This window comes from Asterias rubens, chromosome 4 (assembly GCF_902459465.1).
Source record: "Asterias rubens chromosome 4, eAstRub1.3, whole genome shotgun sequence".
In the NCBI taxonomy this organism is placed as follows: Eukaryota; Metazoa; Echinodermata; class Asteroidea; order Forcipulatida; family Asteriidae; genus Asterias; species Asterias rubens.
Window position 1 is genome coordinate 5,602,450 of NC_047065.1, and position 24,072 is coordinate 5,626,521.

The window sequence follows — 24,072 nt, forward strand, 5'->3', positions numbered from 1 at the left end:
TGGGGTCGGAGGGTTTTGAACGGTCACGATCAACAATTTTTTGGTTTATGTGGCCTTACTAAGAGAAAAGTTTGTAAGGAAAGAATTTGGTCGCTACATCTCAAGCTCATGGATATAATGTGATGATCACAGTTTTATTTACACATTTATTTAATACTTAAAACCTTTTAATGTACATCGACAGTATCTACACTTTAATGTCAACACACATTTCAAAATGCGTTCATGGTTTACATGTAGCTCTTGAAGACGAACACATCACCTCATTATGTTTAAAGACAATGAACACTATTGGCAATTACTCAAAATACTGATTAACATAAAACCTTTCTTGGTGACGAGTAATGGGGAGAGGCTGATGGTATAAAACACTGTGAGAAACGGCTCCCTCTGAAGTGCCATAGTTTTCGAAAAAAGAAGTAATTTTCAATGAATTTGATTTTGAGACCTCAAGTTTAGAACTTGAGGTCTCGAAATCAACCATCTAAACACACACAACTTTGTGTGACAACGGTGTTTTTTTCTTTCATTATTATCTCCCAAGTTCGATGACTGATTGAGCTCAAATTTTCACAGGTTTGTTATTTTATGCATATGTTGAGATACACCAACTGTGAAGGCTAGTCTTTGGCAATTACCAATAGTGTCCACTGCCTTTAAAGACAATGAACACTATTGGTAATTGTCAAAATCCAGTCTTCTCACTTGGTGAATCTCAACATGATGCATTAAATAACAAACCTGTGAAAATTTGAGTTTGATTGGTCATCGGAGTTGCGAGATATGAAAGAAAAAACACCCTTGTCACACGAAGTTGTGTGCTTTCAGATGCTTGGTTTCGAGACCTCAAATTCTAAACTTGAGGTCTTGAAGAAATCAATTCGTGGAAATTTACTTCTTTCTCCAAAACTACGTCACTTCAGAGGGAGTCGTTTCTCACAATGTTTTATACTATCAACCTCTCCCCATTACTCGTTACCACAAGTGAGGTTTTATGCCGACAATTATTTTGAGTAATTACCAATAGTGTCCACTGCCTTTAAACATTGTATACATTCAGATTGTCTGGAAGCCAAATACAATGAAATATCGCATTTAACAATCACACAACAAGCTTTGCATAAAAATTCACAAATGGTGATTTGTCTAATTTCGCTTAAATCACATTACACAATGTACCTACAGAACACAGCACTCAATGTACATGTATAGACATAAATCATACAAAACCATAGATATAGAAGCCGGAGCACGCTGAGTGCGTTATTGTGCTTACAACAGGGGCAAGAGTCATTACTAACCAAACAAAATTGAAACTTGGATACAAATTCAAAGGTATTTTCAAATGATGGCATTTCTACTGTTTGGTAACCCCTGGGGTTATAGATTCCAAGGAGCTTTTGGAAACAGTATCCAAAGCACCAACAAAGTAGACCAATGAATGAGCAGGATTTCTTTATTTGTGGAACGAAATATTGTCTGATTTTCTTCACCAGGCCGACATAAAAAGTCTGAACTCAGCCAAAAGTCTGAACAGTCTCATCCCTGTTACAATTTCATTGTGAGACCATTTTTATGGTTGGCGTACGTATTTTGTTGTATCCGTGTAAAGCAAAATATTCTGCCATACAGTGGATGTCATGAACATTGACCAATGAAATCAGGTAGAAATGGTCTATAGATGTGCGTTGCCACTTTGTCATACACGCGTGTCAACTGATGATGATTTTGCCAGGATACTAATGTCACGCATGGTTATTCAGTATGCCGTGCCCTCAGCTGACACAGAGGGCGGTCGAGGTCAGCGTTCTCCAGGTTTTTCTAAATGTATAAGTTCATACCATTCAAGCAAAAGTTTTTCCAACTAGAGTAAAAAGCAAATACACAAAGTTGATACAAAAATCACAAAAGATCAGTAGTGTGGCTAGTGCGGGGGAAAGACGACCATGTTTTAAAAGTTAGTTCACAATTCCAAAAAAATTGTGATGCCTTTACACTAACAGGAAGTATAAACCGACCTTTACACAAACGTTTGAAATTGTCAAAATGTTGTATCTTGCTTGAAAAAGCCTGCACATGTACGAAGACACAAAACAAGTACGCACCAAGATAAAATTTGTGGACACAGTGTTTTTGTGCAAGAATCAAAAATACAGTGGACATTGTTAACAATTATGTGATCCCCCCAAAAACCATAGCTTTTGAAAACAAATAATTGAAGGGAAGGTACACTTTTGGTAGTTGTCAAAGACCAGTCTTCTCACTTGGTGTATCCCAACATACATGTAAGCATAAAATAACAAGCCTGTGGAAATTTGAGCTAAATTGGATGAGAGAAAAAAAACACCCTCGTTAGGAATAAAAGACTTCGTTTTAAAGCAGTAAGAAGATTCAAAATAGTTTATCAACAAATAAATCTACATGACCCTTTGCTTCCATATAAGTACATACCCTGAATATAATTACAAGTTTGATTTTTGGGTCACTATCACGTTTCATCGGTCTGAAATACAACCGTCGACTTATGTGAAGAGATGCGGCTCCTTGCCGTGGACGGATGACTTACACCCCGGTGTCTACTCATCCGGGAGTGGGTCGACTGGTGGCTGCTACCCTGCCGAGGCCCGTGACTCTCTGTCACCACAGTGGCGTCGTCATGGTAGTTAGAACTCATTTGGTTCGTTGGAGAACTTAGTTGGGGATTCAAGCCATTCTCCCCAAAACTCAGTATCGTGTACTGACGCACTGCAGAGAGTTTAAAACGGAGGGGAGATAAAAGGGGAAGTTTAATCAATATTGTCTACTGGTCAGTCTGAGTAAAGATGGTTGGGACTTGAATTGTACGGGTGCAAACACACAACTGTTTCAGTGCAACAAAAGAACAGTGCTTGAACTTTACATTATAATAATTATAATTATAGTTTGTGAGGCTAATCATCCTTACTTGCAGCTAAGAGCTGAATTGCGAATGGCGTGAATGTAACGTGTTCAAGAAGCTGGCATGCAAGGGCTGCCTTTGGCTGCCAGCCACATCAACCCATTATGACCACGGAGCACAGCCAAAGATCTAAGGTGTTTGATTTTTTTTCCTGAGGGAGGAAAACCAGATGGTCTGGAAAACCCTCATGGCACAGCAGAGAACCAACGCACAACTCACAAAGGGCCCCCGCCGGGAATCGAGCCTGGGTCACCTTGGTGAGAGGGGAGCGCTTTACACACACAAGCCAACCATGCCACCCACGATGGTAGTAGCTTTAGCCGGGCCTGTAAACTCACGACAGGACAAGTCTAGTGGTCTTGTGTTTTTCAGTTGAGTCATAAAACTGCCATATGTAATATTTTAAAACAAAAACAAGTAATGTTGAAAAATTGACTTTGAGTCTGACAAACACAGGTTCTTTTTAGAAATGAAGAATGTGGCCTTCATAAATACATGATAAATGTAAACAATCTCTTATTATTCATTTGTGTACCACATGTCTTAGTGCTTGCCCATTAGAGTGCTTATAATGAATTAATTGCCTTTTTTGTCATGTTCAATGTGTGATGTTATTTGCACAGTGTGTGTCTTCTGATCAGGATGTACACATGTACATGTACATGTAGAGCCATGTCATTAGAGAAAAGGGCACTTGCAATGAAAGTTCTTCAAGTTTATGGGAGAATTTTTGTTTACGGTGGCACCAAGGTCAACACCAGGGCAATAGAGGCCCATGGCATCCAGGTAATCCCAGGCCTGCCACGCTCTACATGTGCGTCTTTGTTTGAAAATGCTTCGTTTTTAGTGCAGAAATTCTGTTACAGAATAAGCTACAACAATTAATAACCTGCATGTACGTAAGTGTCATCTGTGCTGTACATGTATGTGCAGCTACATGTAATATAGATTACACAAGATTTGTGATTCAAGTTGAAATTATATGTCATAAGTGTTCAAACACATGGTGCTATACCGCAAACCTCAACCGACTGTGCTGTCCAGTTATTGGTGATGAGCTCTAACTAAACATGAGTGTCTTGTTATGCTAAATGATTAATAGTGCTTGAAAATATCAATTTAACAACTTACTCAAACTTGCCATTCGTTACTTTGTTAATAGCTTGGTTAGTTTCAAAAAGGAAAACAAACAAAAGAAAATTTCAACTACTGGTAGATTTGTGCACAGGTGCCCCTGTTGTGCAGACGCAGATAAAACTTACCCATCGATCACTAGAATTGCAAACAAGGTAGAAAAGCAGAGCAAGCATAAACGGAAAGAAAACAGGCGTCAAGAACACAATAAAGCATGCATACATGTACTGCAGTTTGGCATACACAAAAGTTACACAAAAAGGCCGACAAATCTATGAGAAAGACTTATAAAAGGACCATGTTGTTAAAAGCAGTGGACACTAAATTGGTAATTACTCAAAATAACTATTAGCATAAAACCTTAGTACTTGGTAACGAGTAGAGAGAGGTTGATAGTATAAAACATTGTGAGAAACGGCTCCCTCTGAAGTGACTGAAGTGAATTTGATTTTGTGACTTCAGAATTAGATTTTGAGGTCTCAAAATCAAGCAACTGCAAGCACAAGACTGGACACCTTTGGTAATTGTCAAAGACTACATGCAGTCTTCAGCACAGATGGTGTTTATCAACATAACAAATGCAAAAAAATAACAAACCTGTGAAAATTTGAGCTCAGATTGTCATCAAAGTTGCGAGACAATAAAGAAAGAAAAAACACCCTTGTTACACTAAGTTGTGTGCTTTGAGATGTTTGATTTCGAGACCTCAAAATCTTATTCTAAGGAAGTCTCAAAATCACATTCGATGAAATTACTTCTTTCTCAAAAACTACGTTACTTTAGAGGGAGCCGTTTCTCACAATATTTTTATACTACCGACCTCTCCCCGTTACACGATACCAAGTAAGGTTTTATGCTGATAATTATTTTGAGTAATTACCATGATTACCAGTAGTGTCCGATGCCTTTATTAAGAGTACTCTTTGACTTTCTTATGCATAATTGTGCTAACAATATTATGATGAGTTCACTACAATTGTGTGGGAGCAAGATGCAGTTTACCATGTTTACTGGTCCTGAATAGTGAACAATAAGAAATAAATACACACATGATTTGACTTTGACTTACTGTTTGGATTCTTGATGTTGTTCAAGTATGGGACATTCTTCTTGGCTACCAGACAAGGTCTCTGCGATGTACTGTTTATATCATGGATCAGAACAAAACAAAGTTTTCAGTGTTTGTAATAATAAATATTCATAAATACCTCGGACAGTTTCGCTATTCCTATTGGTGGAGAGCGCGTCACGTGGAAAGAACGAGTGTTTAAACCTTTGTTTATAACCAGTTGTGAGTGGAGACTCTGCGCTAGTCTTGATGCAAGACGTTTCTTGTTACAGGCGATGCAGGCGCTGTCGGTGAGTTGGCCGCGCTGTGTGTAAAAGGAAAACCAGCGAATATGCACCAAGACTATATGCGCACGAACGGAACTGGAAAACACCTGCGTACGGACATCGTACATGCTCATGTAACATATATACTGAACATACCATGGAGGTGGAAACATACAGAGCTCATAAGCACTTGGAACCGGATAAGTTTTACAGAGTTTCTCACTTTATTACACCTTTTAACCAAAAAGTTTTTATGAATGAGAATCAAAAGTGTGTTGAATCGGTTTTCAACTAGTGGTTTAAATCCGACGAGGCCTGGTTCTTGATAATTTACCTTGACTCCGACTTCGTCTCGGTAAAATAATCAAGAACCAGGCCTCGTTGGGATTAAACCACTTGTTGAAAACCTCATCACCACACATTGATTCCCTTAGTAATGGTGGATTTTTATAATAATGCATGGTGCTTCAACACTCAGTATTTTCTGCAAGGTGATGTGGAGCTTGTTTTTTAAGCGTAAGATGCATTCCTGGCACAGCACAATGTAACGATTAACATGGTGCCCATGGTGCAATTTGCTGCCCACCAGGAACAACGGGGCGAACGAACTCCTTTTTTTTTTTTGCATTTAGTGACTTGGTTCTTCTGCATGCATTTCACGACACACAAACCAACTGTTTTACGTCCCATTTGCAGCACTAATGGTTAAATGTATTGCTTTAATTAAAAGGACACAAGTGTCACGACAAGTACTCAAACACACACCCTGCTGATCAAGAACACCAGAGCTTAAAGGAACACGTTGCCTTGGATCGGACGAGTTGGTCTATAAAAAGCGTTTGTAATTGTTTTTTATAAAATGCATAAATCGTTTCATAGTCACGCACCACAGTAAACATGTCTTCGCCCAGGGTGGCTTCAAAACGCAGAGCAAGTTAGCGCTCTAGTCAATAGCTCTTTGGTTTTGTCGCACAAGGCAATTTTGTCGAGCAACTTGGAGGCAACCAACTTCACATAATAACAGCCTTGACGTATCATACTTACTCAATCTGAGGGAGGCCGATGTGTTTGTAGTGCTTCCAAGCATCTAAGAAAGGACCTGCCAGGCGATAGTTAGAAGTGTAATACTCAAGAACCTTAAACAAGTACGGATCCTGTCGACACCTTCAAAATCAAACAAAGAAAATAGTAATGAAACAAGGCTCTTGTACAGCGCTTTATCAAACCACTAGTATTTTTTCCTGCAATACATGTGGAGCTATAGTACATGTACATTTTGAAGTGTGAGACCTCTCCCTTCATAGTATTATTTTCTAATGGTTTACAAGGTGCCGTGGTGCAAATATGCTGCTGCTAATCAAACTAGCAACACCACAGACAAAGTCCTTCTTTTTCGGAGGTTTCTTTGCATTGGGGTCTATTGCTTGCATTACCAAACATACAGGACCATCGTTTGACCATACTCACACCATAGTCTATCTTTGACCAGCTACAGCTAGGGCTGGAGTAACCACTTATGTTATGCAGGGTGCAATAGACCAATCCATAAGGCTCCGCCCAAGGCACATGTGTGAGCAAGAACACGTGTGCCTCTCCAATGCCGTTCTGTACAACTATGCCACGCGCATCAAGCATACACGCACGCATGCCGGACTTCAGTATATAGGGTGCGTTCGTTTAGCTTCTCTGGGTCTATCCCGAGGTGCTCACTCAGGTGAGCCCCTGACAAGAGCCAAACGAACGACCACTCACCGCTCTTGTAGTGACGTCGTTTACCTGGGGCCAGCCCCCAAGTGACCCACTCCACAAGCAGGGCACTGGGGGCTGACCTGGGTGAGCCCCTGGAATGACGTCAAAAGCTATTCGAACGCACCGGGGCAGACCGGGGATGACCCAGGGAAGCTAAACGAACGAACCCATAGTGTCGAACTTTTGGTTGAGCAATGGATTGTGACTGGTCAATGCGCACTGGGTTGTGATTGGTCAATAGGCAATGGGGTGGAGCTTAATGGATCGTTTTTTTCTGTTGCAGCCTTACTTGTTCAAGAGCTCCCTCTCCGCTTTATGATTGAAGCTTAGGTAGCCCAGTGCAATGGCGGCTGACCCCCTAACTTGCTCATCTTCTGACAGCATGAATCTACAGAGCTGATGAATTGCATTGATAGAAATGATTGCAGCTGGAACACCTAAAGATTTAGACAAAAAAAACAATAAAATATCATGAATCTTAATCAAAATTTCATGACTCTGAAAGGTAAGCAAAGAATCAGTGCTGACAAAAATCAAAGAGGTATTCCCGCTTATATGTCAAGCAAATTTCACAGGTTAGCAGTTAGCAGGGAATCTACACGCTACAAGGCACACCTTTACAGAATTTGATAGTTAGCCATGTAAGCAGAGCCATGAAATCGGGCTTTGGAATAAGCAACTTGACATGGGATAATCTCTAGACAATGCCCCCATGGGTAGGGATCAACGTCAATACATTCACCTCTCCGAGACCCAAGGATATTCTTGCATATCCTCTCACAAGCTAAACTGCATCTAGGCTACGAATTAAAAACAACACAAAGTATAATCTAGTCCGTAGTCTAAGTTTTCATGCAGAAACCTCCCCCTCCATTAACTGAGAGGTACATTAACTGTTCTCTGATATTCCGACACCCCAATGATCCAACAACAAAAACACCTTGTACATGTATCTTACATGATAGGGTTAGGGTACCGTTAGCCCGGTTCATACACCTGCAGGGCTGTATGCTTCATTTTCTCTATGACAAAGGGCACCCTATGAGGAAATTGTAATTTTTACTGGAGCATTTCAAGGGCACCATGGCAATGGCAAGGGGCAACGGAGGCAATCGCCTCCGTTGCCTCCGTGAAGTATCAGGTCTGTACCTGTCCTTCCTGTGAATGTGAATGCATAGCAAATTTTGAGGTCACATTCGGAATGTTTTGCAGGAGTTGAAATTACTTCAACTGTTGCGAATAATTTGTTGCGAACTTGAGACGTCAAAATTTGTATCAAATTTGCGGATAGATGCAGGATACATACAGTAGGCAAATACAGTAGGTGTGCCAGAACATGGGGGTGTCCCAACTGAGTAACCATGTAGACATACCTGCTCTTGTGTGTGCCAATCTAGCAAGACAGTCAGATGCCAGCGCTTGGATGGATTCATTCTTGGACGTTTCTAGGAGATCAACGATGAGTTTGATGCCAACTGCAGAGGACGAAGCTTGCTCTTCATCTGGGACGATACGCGCCAAAACTACAACCTGTTGATTAAACAAAAAAGTACTGATTCATAAGTAGGTAGTGATACCCCCGTGTTACAAGTAGGAGATTGAAGCATTGGGAAATCAAATGAATAGATATAAAACCCTATTTGTCCAAAAGGAAGTTGTCTGATTGTGGAAGATTGAGGACTGTACAGCATCGGGGTAGGACCCTAGAGCAAGGAACATGGTAGGACCAAATAACAATAATGCTTATATCCCTGCACCAAAGAAATAAATACGGGTTGTTCTAAAACCCCCTCGACCCCCACGACCCACGACTCCCTCGACTTTTGTGCAATTTTTTTTTCTGTACACCGAAATTGCCACAGTTCACAACCTCAGCCAATCACCCACACAATTTTGTATGCTGACGTCGACAACCATGCCTCGCACATCACAACAACACAGCGTACGAGACAGACCATACACACGTAGTATGCACGAAGCAAACTTCGCGTGATTGGCTGCCGAGATCGGGCCTGTGGCAATTATGATGTACAGATAAAAACCGCGGCATTTCCACGTGTATCTCTTGACGGATCCGAGATTATTATCCCAACTGGGAACCTGCGTGTACCGCCCGAATACGATTACGGCCAACTCATTAGGTGATTATCAGGCGGACCCATTTCCGGCCGATCGCTCCGCCCGTCCTGTGTACTATTCCTCCATGGTACAACTAGTTGCTCTAAGCGGAGCTCAAGGTTGTAGACCCGACCGACCAAATGGCCACACGGACGTGTTTGGGGTCCCCAATCGGTGTGCACATGACATGCGGAAGCGGAGAGTAAATACTCCCAATTCTGTGTGGCTGATGCAGATAAATTTAACAGCAGTCTCAGACTTGAAGTTGCGTCACGGATCACACACTGTGAATTCTAAATCGGGGACTTAATTCTTACTCGGCCGTAAAGCGACATTTTATGAATTCGGAATTGGGACATTCTTCGAACACGGGGCGGACGTCGAGGGGTCGTGGGTCGTGGGGTTCGAGGGGTTTTTAGAACCACCCAATAAATAAGGGAATCAATGTGTGGTGAAGAGGTTTTCAACTAGTGGTTTAAACCCAACGAGACTGGTTCTTGATCATTTTACCGAGACGAAGTCGAGGTAAATTATCAAAAACCAGGCCTCGGCAGGTTTAAACCACTAGTTCAAAACCGATTCAACACACTTTGATTCCCATTCATAAATACCTTTTTAGTCAAAAACATCAACACTTTTGGTCAAAAACTGGCAATGTTGACACTCAATGTGCTGATTGTCAATTTCTTGAAAATGCAGGTCTAAAGTGTTTTTCCTTTTCCGGCCAAGTTTAGGCAAGCAATTGCTGACCAAAGCTTGCCCGATTAGCAATTATAAAAAGGATGTTTACCATACCAGTGCATTTCAGATTTTTCTCAGCCAATGTTTGTTTCCTAGTTTAAATTTTCGTTCTTTTTTTTATTAACTTTGTATTCGGTAACATTTCAGTACCTGGAAAGCTGCATTACATCTGTAGAACTCGTCATCCGACTCAAGGAACGAGACAAAACAGTGGTAGCGTACTCCGCCAGAGTCGGCGATTTCATGCTGCTGAGTGGTGTTGTTGAAAGCAAAAGCGGCCAGTGCGGAGCCAGCCAGTAACCTCACAAGGTCATCCTTGGAATACAGGAGACGTAGAATGTGTACAAAGTTGAAGTCCATGTTGTCAGAAATGTCATCCATCACATTAGGGTTGCCTGCAAATGCAATGGCAGAACAGTTACAAAATTATTACATATTTAAATGTTAGTTAAGTTCAATAAATTTAAAAGTATTTCTAATTAATTGACCTGTATACCAATAACTAAATTTGTAGATGAATCACACTCACAGAAAAACAGCACGGGCAGAAAATATCATGTTATCAAAAGTATCAAAGGTACATGTACGGAGGGGAGGTTCATCCATTTGCAGAAGTCCATCATGTAAAGTTTGAGAAAGGATTCCCTTGATGGGTTGGAGAAATTCTTACCCAAAACAAAGACTTTTATACTGTTTCAATAATGAAGGCCTGCACTTGGTTTATAAAGCACCTTTCACACGAGAGCAATTTAGCGAGGGTCCCTTGCTAAATTGTAGCATGGTTGTAACGTTTAACAAATTAATGTACATCGTGTGAAAGGACAACAATTTTTTGAGTGTCCATGGTCCCTTGTAAAATCTGGTCCAACATTGCCACATTTTGTCGGAGGTCCGGACCTACGACAAAATCTTAAACTAGCGAAATTTATGACCAAGGATGTGTACTACATCATCGTGTGAAAGGAATCCTTGCTTATTGACCGACGTCCTGTGTGAAGTTGCCCATACAGCGCATGCTATTGTGTGTGCTAGTTGGTCTCATAAAGATGATGAGGACATGGAGGTAGAAATGATCAGGAATACTTTCATGACACACAAGGGTTGTTAGTTTTTTTACTTTGCAGTGTGAACATGGTGAAAGCTCACAAGATCAGTCACACACGGAGATAACAAATAAACAACCCACGCTCAGGAATTTTGTAGCAAGTGACCCTGGCTATATTTTTGTTGTGTGAAAGGACTTTGTAAAAAGTCACCTATTGTACTTTAAAGCAGCACTCGTACTAATTCTATGCAAACCAAATATACCCATGCAATCAATTTTCTATGGATAATCAGTATACTGATGTACTCTCATGGAGGTAGACAAACACAAAAGAAAACATGGCGCATAGCTTGTAGGATGCTAAACACTACTGCGCATGCGAAAACTACATGTCATTGCCTTGTTCGTGGGAGAGTGTTTACTCCAGTAGTTTTAAGAGAACGGAGATTTTTTTTTGTGCGGTCGGATTATCGCGACAGCAGACACTGTGCACAAAGAGCGCTTATCGGGTCGTTAATCTGCTAAGCTCATTGGAGGGCTCCATTGGTTTACTGCAGGCCTCCAAACTCGCTCATTGGTCGTAAATTGGCTTAGGATTTCGTTCCAACTCCTTCTATTTCTACCTCCATGGTACTCTATAGCAACCAGTATTAGATGCATAGTAGCCACTTGGATACTACACCTATAGCAATGAGTCTTGAATTAGGCCTGAACCCCAAAACAGGCATTTACATGTTACAGTGAACCCTTAGTGACAGTGTATCCACATATCAACCAGTGTATTACATGTAACTTAGCAACCAAGTGCATACCCATACCAACCAAAGTAGTAAACCCATAGTGACAACATGTACTAAACCCATAGCAACCAGTGTACCACACCAATAGCAACCAGTGTTGACCCCTAGCAACCAGTGTTGACCCCTAGCAACCAGTGCAGCATACATGTACATGTACCTTAACCAATAACATCCAATTGGTACCTAACCTAAACAAAGTTTTGTTTGAACTGTTTTGTTTTGAACTGTTTGCAGACAAACACACTTCACATTTTTTAACTTCCAGAATTTTATAAAAACAGTTACCATTTTAAATTTCCAGGATTGTATAAAAAAGACAGTGTTAGGCTAACCTTCAAGGTATTAAGAGTTGACTAAAATGAACTCTCATGTTTCCCCCCCCCCTCCAACATCACCCTGCCAAAAGTTTCCAATCAGCCTAAAAGAGCGGACCCAATTGCCAAAGGAACAACATCCACTTAGAACCCCTTCCATGTATCAACAAGGCTTGTACCACCTAGCCCCTGATGACAAAGACACAACCAACAGTGGCCATTTCCATCCAACTGTGCTTAAGAAACCCTGCCCCTGATACCCAATTGTATTCACCCACTTATCCTTCTACTGTAGATGAAGAGGCCTTTAGAATCCCTCAATAATGTTAGCTTGGTAAACAAAAGCTGTAACCCCTGCGGTAGTATAGACATTTCTGTTGTTAGGAATGGTTTACAAAAACTGTTGCCATTTGTTTAGTGTGTGGGTCATTCAATCATTATGGAGGTAAAACCAGAAGTTTGATAGACTCATGGGATTAATCTATACCTCTGGCCTTAATGTGCCCCTAATCTACTTAAAGGCAGTGGACACTTTTGGTAATTGTCAAAGACTAGCCTTCACAGTTGGTCTATCTCAACATATGCATAAAATAACAAACCTGTGAAAATTTGAGCTCAACCGGTCATCGAACTTGGGAGATAATAATGAAAGAAAAAAACACGCTTGTCACACGAAGTTGTGTGCGTTTAGATGGTTGATTTCGAGACCTCAAGTTCTAAATCTGAGGTCTCGAAATCAAACTCGTAGAAAATTACTTCTTTCTCAAAAACTATGGCACTTCAGAGGGAGCCGTTTCTCACAATGTTTCATACCATCAACCTCTCCCCATTACTCGTCACCAAGAATGGTTTCATGCTAATAATTATTTTGAGTAGTTACCAATTGTGTCCACTGCCTTTAAGGGTTACCATGGTTGTCCATGAAGTGGCTGGGATCATCCTACATTGTACATGTACCTCTGTGTGCACGACAGTTGAATAATGCTGAACAAAGCCAATAACCACTATCCATTGATGCCAACACATTGACTATAAAGGATTTTCACAATGTGGTACTAATTGATGTATAAGGGGAAATATAGGCCTATTCACCAGCAAGTGGGGTGTAGGACAACTGTGGACATTCTTAGAGGAACACATTACCTTGGATCTGTCCAGTTGGTCTTTGAAAAGCATTTGTAACCATTTGTTATAAAATGCATGGTTAGAAAGATGTAGTAATTTAAGTAGAATACAATGATCCACACAAACATGCCTCAAAATTGCACGGTCGGCCGTTTATGGGAGTCTAGTTTTTGACTCCCATAATTGGCCGACCGTGTTAGTTCTCAAAGTAAATGTAAAAGGAAAACCACGCAATTTCGAAGCAAATTTGTGTGGATCATTGTATTCTGCATTTAAAACATCTTTCCTATCATATACATTTTATAACAAACGGTTACAAACGCTTTTTATAATTATAGACTAACTGGTCCGATCCAAGGCAACGTGTTCCTTTAAGATTATTGATTGCTGTTGGAGTATTAGAAGGTTAATAAGAACCCTTAAAAACACTATACAACCAGATACAACCTAATCTGCACTTTGTTTGATTCTGTTTGATTGTGAAGAGGAATGGTCTTCCGCCATCCTTCATTGGTTGATGACTGCACCAATTGCCTCATTCTGCTTTCAAAAGCAAAACTTTTCAAAATAAAATTTTTTTGGGCCATTGGGAAACTTGTCTAGAATTTGGGCCAGCGTCCTCGTCGTTGACTGCCATTATAACTTGTCGCAAAAAATAAATACACACACATACATGTACGTACGTCGTGTGGGTAAACCATGTGTGCCTAAACTTGTCTCAAGGTGTTTTTTATTACAGCTTGTAAAAAAAAAAGGGTTTGGGGCCATCGGGAAACTTGTCTAGAATTTGGGCCAGCATCCTCGTCATCGACTGCCATTATAACTTGTCGCAAAAATACACACACATACGTACGTCGTGTGGGTAAACCATGTGCGCCTAAACTTGTCTCAAGGTGTTTTTTATACAGCTTTTAGTAAAGCGCCCTCTCTTTATGCAAGCAACAATGACATTGAAGTATAATGGACATCGGGCTAAACGAAAAACTAACAACGATGGCTCCAATGAAAGACCATCGCAGAGTAATTTACTGGGTTAAGCCCTGGCAGACTCACACGTCACATTCAAAACATAAATTTGCTTTGTTTTAAACAGAGATTTCACAGGCCTGTATTTTTTGTTTAACTTCAGGAAACTGAGCCCGATTCCCCCCCCCCCCTCCCCCCAGGCAAACTTGTGTTGTTTGATAACATAAGCAATTCCATGTAGCAACATTTTATGAAATTTCAAGGGCATAAGCCCCCCTCAAAAGCAAAGACAAATCCTGGATACTGACTTTGCATACTCAAGATAAAACATCCCATAAGTACATAGTCTTTATCAATATCCATCTATTATCTATTAAAGCTCCAACCTGTGCCATCTATCAATACTTGGTTTGTACACACTCCAGGTACTGTTGACTGTGCAAGGCTACAGCTGATATGAAATCAAAACAACCTTGATGGTCACCAGTGTTCATGGTACAGTACCACCACCAACATGTAATTGGATGTTGTGGACAATAATGTAAAGCCCGTTATCAACAGGTATTTACAATCACTTATGATCAGAGATTACACAGCAAAGTACATTTCATGGTAATTTGTTTTGTAATGGACACCGTCATTCCAGTGGATTTGTTTTCTGAACAAATAGAGTTTCTGATCTTAGGGACTACACTATCAAAATACTGTGCAGGAAATTTTGTTCAGATAGTTTTTTAGAAAGATGTTTTTTAGAAAGAAGAAAGGAAAGTTATGTAGTTGTGAACCAACTAAATGAACATGTAGCTCTGTAACATTCGTAAAATAACAACACTTTGCTTCTCCCCCATGCAATTAACCACCTCAAATTAAACGCAATATCTATCCCCAATTATTTTTGTTTGTCATCTTATTTGGACTGATGGTACAAAGAGTACAAGTCCACGCATTCTGATTTGAGTACTGTTAGTAAGCGATGCGGAATTGCAGTTGCAGCGTACGTAACGCTGAAGATTTTAAGCCGTGACCCATCATGACCAAGGATCTACAATCTATGGTGGACACAGAATTGTTTTTAAATACCCTTGAAAAGTGGTTGAGATTGTGAAGACCAATCTTACAGAGCTCTTCAAGAAATTTAAATACCTACCGATTGAGCAGCAGCCAAGTGTAAGTGCCGATTCAACTCTGATGAGCTCATTACGGGAGTGGACCATCAGGGCAACTAGGTATCGGATTCCTCTGGAGTTGAGAACTGTGTCTTGATTCTCCTTGTGTGGAATGTAACCGATCCCGACACACAAGTGCCTCAAAGCACGTATGGAGCTCAAGACAATGTGCTCCTTGGGCGAGCGAAGAAGGCGTACTAAGGGCTGGACGCCGTTTGCCTGCGCGATGACGTTCTGCTTGTTGTGCGGTCCCCGTGCGAGAACCGCAAGTCCTTCCGCTCCGATGTAATGTAGGATGTCAAACTCAACCTGTGCATTCAGGAAGTCAATTAGCTGTACAACTCCAATCATACCTGCCATCGTGCGTTGCTCGTCGACATTTTCTCCAGCTAGCGCCCAGAGAGCACTGGCTGTACAGACTTGAACTTTGGGGACGCTGCTCCTCTTCAAGAGCGTCATCAACGGGATGACTCCACCCTCTTCCAAGATGATCTTTTGTGTGTGCGGATTGTCTTTGGCTAATAAATGGATTGCTGTTATAGCGCTCAGTTGCAGTTCTCTATTCTTTGCACTTGCAAGGGTGATCAAAGCTGAGGATCCACCCTCGTCAACGAAACTATTCTGATTGGATTGCTCATCCTGGACAATTTTTTGAACTGCAACAGTGAGAGCCATGAGGAGTGCACGCGGCTGCTTGGTTTCTTTGGTTATGCAAGACTCAAACAAACCCACTAAAGCTCGCATGCTGTCTGTAGTGCTCCCTACGGTTTGTCTGTGCTCAGGGCTAGCAGCTGCGATCTCAGATAGAGTGTCTGTCACTTGAACCAACAAATCCTGATCGCTGCTCGTCTGCCAGATTTTGATCAGCACAGGGATAGCTCCGTGTTGTACCATTGGGTCTACATACTCTCGGACTTTGGAAAGGTGGCACAGCATCTTGGCACCAGCTAGTATCAGTTCCCTTGAGGTACTCTTAAACAGTTCCAGCGACATAGGTATACCACTTTCCTTCACAATTTGTTCTTTAGCCTTCTGCGACTGGATGATGTTCAGGAGCACTGTGTACATGTACAACTTGGCAGAGTTTGACACAAAGGACTTCATGATCTTCATTGTGGAAGGAATACACTCTTGGTCAACGACGGCCTCCCAGTTTGGACTGAGGGTGCCATCTGGACCAGGTTCAGTCAGTTTGATCAACATTTTACCAGCTGACTCGGCCTCCTCGTCGTTATCCGACGAAGCAAACTTGATCAACCTGTTCCACACAGGTAGATCTGGATGGTCCATCTTAATAAAGTACAACATTATCTCCACATTCTGCTTCATACTCGACAGCTCAACTACGCTGAGATTCTGCGCGTTCACATACCTCAGATCTGAGCCGAGTTCAACAAGACACTGAACAGTGTCCAGTTTATTGTTGTCGACAGCCAGTAGGAGCGGAGTCATGAGACGATCGTCGTTGGTCGGAAACTCCAGCTGGTCCTCACTCGCTGCTACAAACCTCTGTATGGATTTGATGTAGCCATGGTAGGCTGCGTTGTGAATGTGGCTCCAGCCACGCTCATCCAAGTCATTCATGATGGCTCGTTCCTTGGCGAACTCGTCTTTGACCGAGTCGCGTCGTTGTCCACTGGAACAAAAAGTCAAATATTGGTGGATTTAATAAAACAACAATTGATGTAAAATGATTCTAAGGCAGTCTGATAATATCTTAAGTCCTTTATTAGCAAAATTGGAAAATAAAAAACAAACAGATTGCAGAAAACTTAAAAGATGGCGATGGTGGAAACTTCCTCTGAAACTCTATAGTTTTTGAGTAAAACAATGAGTGGGATTCACCGACTTCTCAGGGGCAGTCAGCGGAGTAATTTAAATAGTTATTTTAATAGTAATTGTACCCAACACAACATTGTTGAATGTTGAGCAATCTATGTCAGTTAGTCAGTTACACTACATCCATGTATGTAGTGTTAAAAATGTAGATAGCTAGATGACCAAGTGAAAGAAGCAACTAGGCCTACTAAAACTACTATAATAAGCAGATATGTAAACTCTGGCATAAAAACAATGTAAACTCTGGCATAAAAGAAAGTAAAATAAAGAAATAAATATTTTTCGAAACAGTGTACTTGTCCATGGAGCCTTTTGGAGGTACCCCCCCCCCCCCTCCATGGTGTGTCAGAACATAAAATTGTATAAAAAAACATTAATTATTTTTATAAACAAGTTTGTAAAAAGAATTTGTATGGTTTCTTACAAAAAAATACAATACTAAAATCTACAATAGTACAAATACAATATCTATAATATAATCTAGCCTAGGCTAAATCTAAGAATAAGATGAATGATCTTATTTATTTATAACATTAACAAGTCAATATATGTTAACCTACCCAAACAGCGCCATCTTCGAACTTTTAGGAGCTCGATTTCCAAGAACTAATGTACTTTACTTAGACATTTTTGTATTCATGACTACAAAACTAGACCAAAAATGTCACTGTGTCCGTGCATAGTCAGTACACATTCCCTACACAAGTAACTTGTGTTCAATGCAAAGTCTATGGACAAAAGTGCAACATGAAACAGCTATCCCCCCTCAGACGAACCGTCATTGTTTCACATCTTTTGTTCCCTCTAATCCTCTTCAGCCAGGTTGAGAACACACTCAATTTACTACACTTCAATACTCACCTAAATCAATTATTCAGAACGGGTGATTATTGGCCGGATTCAATCGATGTGTGGGTAAAAAAATTGTCTCGGCCTCGGCTTTGCGGCCATCACAATGTGTTTGTGCAGCATGCAGCAGCAGCATATGAATACACAAGAGATCGAGAGCGCAACAACAAAACAGATCCGATTATTTCATTCAACTTCGACGATTCAACTCCGCCCCCTCGTGGTAACGGTGCGAATGGTACCCCGACCCTGCACATGGTTACACGCATATTTCTATAGCTATGGATCCGCATTATGTTTAGGGGGACAGACTAGGTGCTTTGATGAAGTGACAATTTTTAGCGTCTCATAGAAACGGATGGAAACTGTCATCGGCATGATCATAAGCCGTGGGTCTCGAAGTCTGGGAATTCATTAAATTCATTGTATTTTTATTAAATTGCCTGATTTGCATTAAAGCACATACGCTAGCGTGTAAAGAAAAGTGTTCAGGCATTGATGTAGTAAAGTCACTTTGTAAACTTTCTTGAGCAACCTGTCAACTGCTGAACCATGACAGAGCATGGAGAACTAAATATATTCCTCCATTTATATGAACAACAGAGCAAGTGTCTGATCTTATGAATGATTGGATATTGCTTTTTTGTTCGGTACCGAATTTCAAAAGAGGTTCCCTTTTCGAAACCACGGCTTCCGGCTTTGTTCGGCTTTAGGTTCCGTGCTCTCGTAAGCCTGAACGCCGCTCTGCGCAAAGCACGCGCAGTATTTGTCAAGTCATGGAGCTTGCTATAAATACAACCGCGGGCCAGCCAGCTAGCCTGAGCCGAAACCAAAGCCGAAGCCGTGGTTTCGAAAACTTTGTTGCGCGTACAACTACTTCTGATAGCGCCCTCTTTTGAATCAATATCATCCTACACTTCGCGTTAGTTTAGACTGAACATCATTCTGACCATTAAATTAATTATAGCCCAGCTTCTTTAAAAGGAATGTTTGAAATCGACCAACTGGAAATAACGAGCATTAATACAGGCTGATGATAGACGGTCGTATCGGCATTGAACTAGCATCTACAAAAACTAATTTGTATTCCTAATTTATTATAATTATTATCTACCCCCATAATGCAGCACGCTAGGTACATTTTAAAGCCATATACACTTTCAAAGTTAAAAGATTTACAAATAATTTACAGGGTTTACAGAAGGTAATGGTGAAATAATTCTCTTGAAATATTGTTTCATGAAATGCTTTACTTTTTGAGAAAACATTAAAACAATATCAATTCTCGATAGCGAAAATTACGGATTTATAGTATTAGTAAACACAATGTCATGACACGGTGAAGAAGAAACGCGCGGAAACAAGGGTGGGTTTTCCCATTATTTTCTCCCGACTCCGATGACCAATAAATTGAGCATACATTTTCACAGGTATATTATTTTATATATAAGTTGTGATACACGAAGTGTGGGATTAGGACAATACTGTTTACCGAAAGTGTATAGTGGCGTCAAGTGCATTGCATCATCTAATAACAATTGTTGATGTATGGTTTTGTGAAATGTTTTTTGTTTATTTATTTATTTCTCAATGGTGGGAATTAGTTAATTACGGGCTTGTTGGTTCTGCATGTAGCAGAGTTGATGTTGTCGTTGCTAAGGCTGGGTTTGCTGGAAAGAGGTCTACCGACGGAAGAAAACAAAATCACTTTCCCGTGCACTCCCTGTTAAATATTCCCTAAAATAGTGCCCTTTATACTTGGCGTTTAAAGTTCCCTTTGTATATACCCTAAAATATATTGAGCATGATAATAATATACACGCACGCTGTGACAATGATTCATGTAGCTTAGGGTGATGTGCTATTTGTATAACTGCATTCAAGCGTCAACCAGATGTGGGAGGGTTCCATAGCCTTTAATTATTGTTGTTGATGGTGAAATTTATGCAAACTAGTTGAATGGACAAAATCACCCGCACTGCGATAAAACATTTTGCACATTATTTTACATAATTATGCAAATTTAAGCGGTAGTTTTGCGTTTATGTTGCTCTCTCTGCGCAGGAATTTGAGGTTTTGATAGTTTCTATGGTAGCTGCTTGTTTCTGGCTGGATTAAAAGACACTGGGGCCGATTTCACAAAAAGTTAGGACCAGTCCTAACTTAGGACTAGTCCTAGGAGATATACAAATTACATGGATAGTCCTAAGTTAGGACGAGTAACTGGTCCTAACTCGAGATAAGACTAGTCCTAACTCTTTGCGAAATCCACCCCTGGACACTGTTGGTAATTGTCTAATTAGTCTTCTCACTTGGTGTATCTCAACATATGCATAAAATAATAAACCTGTGAACATTTGAAGTGGTCGTCGAAGTTGCGAGATAATAATGAAAGAAAAAACACCCTTGTCACACGAAGTTGTGTGCTTTCAGATGCTTGATTTCGAGACCCCAAATTCTAAATCTGAGGTCTCGAAATCAAATTCGTGGCTATTACTTTTTTTCTCGAAAACTACATCACTTTAAAAGGAGCCTTTCTCACAATGTTTTATACTATCAACCTCTCCCCATTACTTGTAATCAAGAAAGGTTTTATGCTAATAATTATTTTGAGTTATTACCAATAGTGTCCACTGCCTTTAAGACTCTAGTAATATGTTATTTCATTTCTACAAAAAAAACATCTCGCAAAATACACCTCATTTTGAATACATTTTCTGAGCTTGTTTCTGGTTTGTTGTTATAAATTCCCTGAGCACCATCGTTTGTAAATGCGTCCGTTGTCGGTGCTGTTTGTTCTGTTACTGATATCATTTATTTATTTATTGAAATCAATTCTCAACAAAACGATACACACCACTCTTCAAAACCTGAACGCCAAAGGAGGATAAACACTTAGGAAACGGAGATGCAGTTGCACCATATAAAACAAACAATGATATTTTTGTACTCAAGCTCGGCCAAAAACTCTATGGAATAATTTATAAAATAAACGAAACCTGACGTTTCGATCATAATACTCAGAGTGTCTTCAAGATCTAACCGGTTTCTTAAACTATAACAACCATTTTATTTTACAGACAAACCAGTTAGAGGCACTATGCACATGTTTGGTAATGTACAAAATATATATCCGCATTAAAACTTACTTTCTAAAGAGCAATGGAGAGCTGTTTATAGTATACAACATTGTGGGAAACGAGTCCCTTTTAAGTAACGTATCTTTTAAGGAGGTAATTTCTCACACACAAAAACAAAAATACTTTTTGCGAAGCCTTTTATTTCTTATTTTTTCTTTCTAATTTTTTTTAAAACTCGTTGACTGATTGAGCAAAACACTACACAGGGCTGTTATTGTATGCAGGTGTTTTGCTCCAGCAAGTTTTTGAAAACTAAGAACTATCAAACGTGTCCAGTACAAAACAAATACAAATAAAGACAAGTTAATTGTGTGTTTATTTTGTTTTGTTTCTGCATTTGTTACGTTTAAAGGCAGTGGACACTATTGGTAATTACTCAAACTAATTATTAGCATAAAACCTTACTTCTTCGTAACGAGCAATGGGGAGAGGTTGATGGTATAAAACATTGTGAGAAACAGCTCCCTTTGAAGTGGAGTATAGTTTTCGAGAAAGAAGTAATTTTCCACGAATTTGATTTCGAGACCTCAAGTTTAGAAATTGAGGTCTCGAAAGCAAGCATCTGAAAGCACACAACTTTGTGTGACCATGACAAGGGTGATTTTTTTTTCTTTCATAGTTATCTCGCAACTCCGACGACCAATCGAGCTCAAATTTTCATAGGTTTGTTATTTCGTGTATATGTTGAGATACACCAAGTGAGAAGACTGGTCTTTGACAATTACCAATAGTGTCCACTGTCTTTAAGTATTTTGTTTACCGTCTGGGCATTTCTGTTCACAAAGGCATTGGCAATAATGCCGCATGATTACAAATAATTTAACATGCTTAAGTTGTCGGCAGACAACCCTATTTGAACCTAACCGCCAGCGATTTGTTTTTAATATGCCATACTCTTTCAACCGTCATCTAAAAGAAAATGAACGCCTCGAGCAGAAGGCTCTCTAAGTGTGAGTCCATTATTAGTTCTGGTCTTTCCGTTTTCCAAATAATACCTTTTTTTTTTCATTTTCAACTCGCACATTTGTCAGCTTCCATGACACTATAAATCAATCAACTTAAAGGCAGTGGACACTATTGGTAGTTGTCAAAGACCAATCTTCTCACTTGGTGTATCTTAAGATATGCATAAAATAACAAACCTGTGAAAATTTGAGCTCAATTGGTCGTCAAAGTTGCGAGATATGAATGAAATGAAAAACACCCTTGTCACATTTAACAATTTATAACAACAATTTACACACAATTAAAGGCAGCAATATGGCAATAATATGGCACACACTGTGATCTCAATTTTCATAAAATAACAAATTTACACAATTCCCTGATGATTAGCAAATTTTTGGTTTCAAATGTTCGATAACGATGAAAACTGGAAGATAACATTGCTCCTCTTCGTGACGAGCTACAACTCAACCCATGTCTCGGTCAGATCCGCGGTAGCTTCTCTTCGTACCTGTCGGCCTTCCGCAAAGGTTGTTTTTACTCTCTGCTCGCGGATGAATCCTTTTACCATTCGCCGTTCCGGTGTGGTTTGCGTTCCTTTGTCTGCGAAGCGGGGGTCCACGGGCGGGATGATTTCACTGGCAGGGAGAGATGAAGCCTCCGATGTCTGTGGTGACCCGGGCGGCCTGTCCATGAACAGCATACCGCGCGGTTTCCCTTTCGTCGCAACTCTGTCGGGGGAAGCATCGGGCGCAGCCGTGAAAGTGGGTGGAGACGGAGAGCTGGGGCGTAGGGGGGAGATCCGAGTAGGGTAGAGTGACAGCGTGTCTTCTTCAGCTACCAATGGAGCAGTTTCCACGTCCACTATTGTGACAGGGGGCGTACTAGTCGGAGGTGTGGACTTGGCGGGGCCCTCGGAGGTGACCAACATACGGGCAGCTGGGGGTGTCTGCTCCGGTCTCTCTTTCTTCGCATATCTGGCGGCTTTCACACAGATGAGACGGATGAAACCTGGCGTAATGCCGGTTTATCGTTTCCCGTCTCGTTGCTTTGTAATGGCATCTCCTGCAGTACAGATACATAATCGGGCCGTGGTTTTCCTTGATATGTCTCCACAACCCTTGGCGCTGACCTAACCCATCACTGCATTCGTCGCATCGGAACCGTCTTGGTTTGAAGGGTCTTCCTCCTCTTCCTCCTCTTCCTGACATACTTTGTACACTCTTTCTATAGTTAACTCTATCTGTAGACACATAAACCGAAAAAGGGTTGGTTATTATTACATTGCAACCCTGACAAAACACAACAAATCAAATAACCAGCAAACTACCGATACCGAACCGGTAGTCTATGATCCCGCACAGGGTATCGCCTAGGGGGACACTCTATTGAGGGTGTGGTCCCTTCCAACACTTCCCCAGAACTATCAACTGTTGCTGGTGCCGTCTCCTCTACAAAGAATTCCTCTGCCACACTGGGAGACTCTAAGGGGTCAATAGACTGAGGAGTCCCTGACTCCACAACCATTACCTCATCTTTCCTTTCCCATGACTCCCGTTCCCTTCCAAGGTATGGTTTCAATCGGTCCGCATGGACAACCTTACATTTACCACCCTTCTTTAACTGAATGCGGAAAGTAACATCAGACAACTGTTTGATTACCAACCACGGACCCTCCCAACGCAACTGAAGTTTTGGCGTCAGGTACCTTTTCTTGGCTGGGTTAAAGAGCCACATGAAGTGCCCTTCCTTTAGCCCATGGTCTGATGCCCTTCTATCATAGTCTTTGTTTTGCCGTTGGGCACTCTTCCCAAGACATTGTCGAGCTCTCTCATGAGCTCGCCTCATATTCTGCCGCAAACTCTCTG

General features: G+C 40.8%; 1 protein-coding gene across 1 annotated transcript; it reads right to left on the bottom strand.

Annotated features, from left to right (window-relative positions):
• Positions 1-2,299: 2,299 nt before the first annotated feature.
• LOC117289619 (ankyrin and armadillo repeat-containing protein-like) lies at positions 2,300-18,240 on the bottom strand. Its single transcript, XM_033770821.1, has 8 exons — positions 18,132-18,240; positions 15,413-17,067; positions 10,166-10,410; positions 8,530-8,686; positions 7,446-7,593; positions 6,452-6,571; positions 5,142-5,212; positions 2,300-2,745 (listed from the first exon to the last, which is right to left on the bottom strand). The coding sequence occupies exons 2-8, from the start codon at positions 17,013-17,015 to the stop codon at positions 2,489-2,491; spliced, it is 2,601 nt and encodes an 866-aa protein (XP_033626712.1). The 5' UTR covers positions 17,016-17,067; positions 18,132-18,240; the 3' UTR covers positions 2,300-2,488.
• Positions 18,241-24,072: the final 5,832 nt, after the last annotated feature.

What these genes read in the sequence shown, in the direction of transcription:
- LOC117289619 (XM_033770821.1), bottom strand. Translation starts at nt 17,015, where the DNA reads ATGAATGACTTGGATGAGCGTGGCTGGAGCCACATTCACAACGCAGCC. An exon ending in ACTTGGCTGCTGCTCAATCG is followed by an intron (nt 10,411 to 15,412) that starts GTAGGTATTTAA and finishes TTGCATTTGCAG; the next exon opens with GCAACCCTAATGTGATGGAT. An exon ending in ATCGGCCTCCCTCAGATTGA is followed by an intron (nt 5,213 to 6,451) that starts GTAAGTATGATA and finishes TGATATAAACAG; the next exon opens with TACATCGCAGAGACCTTGTC.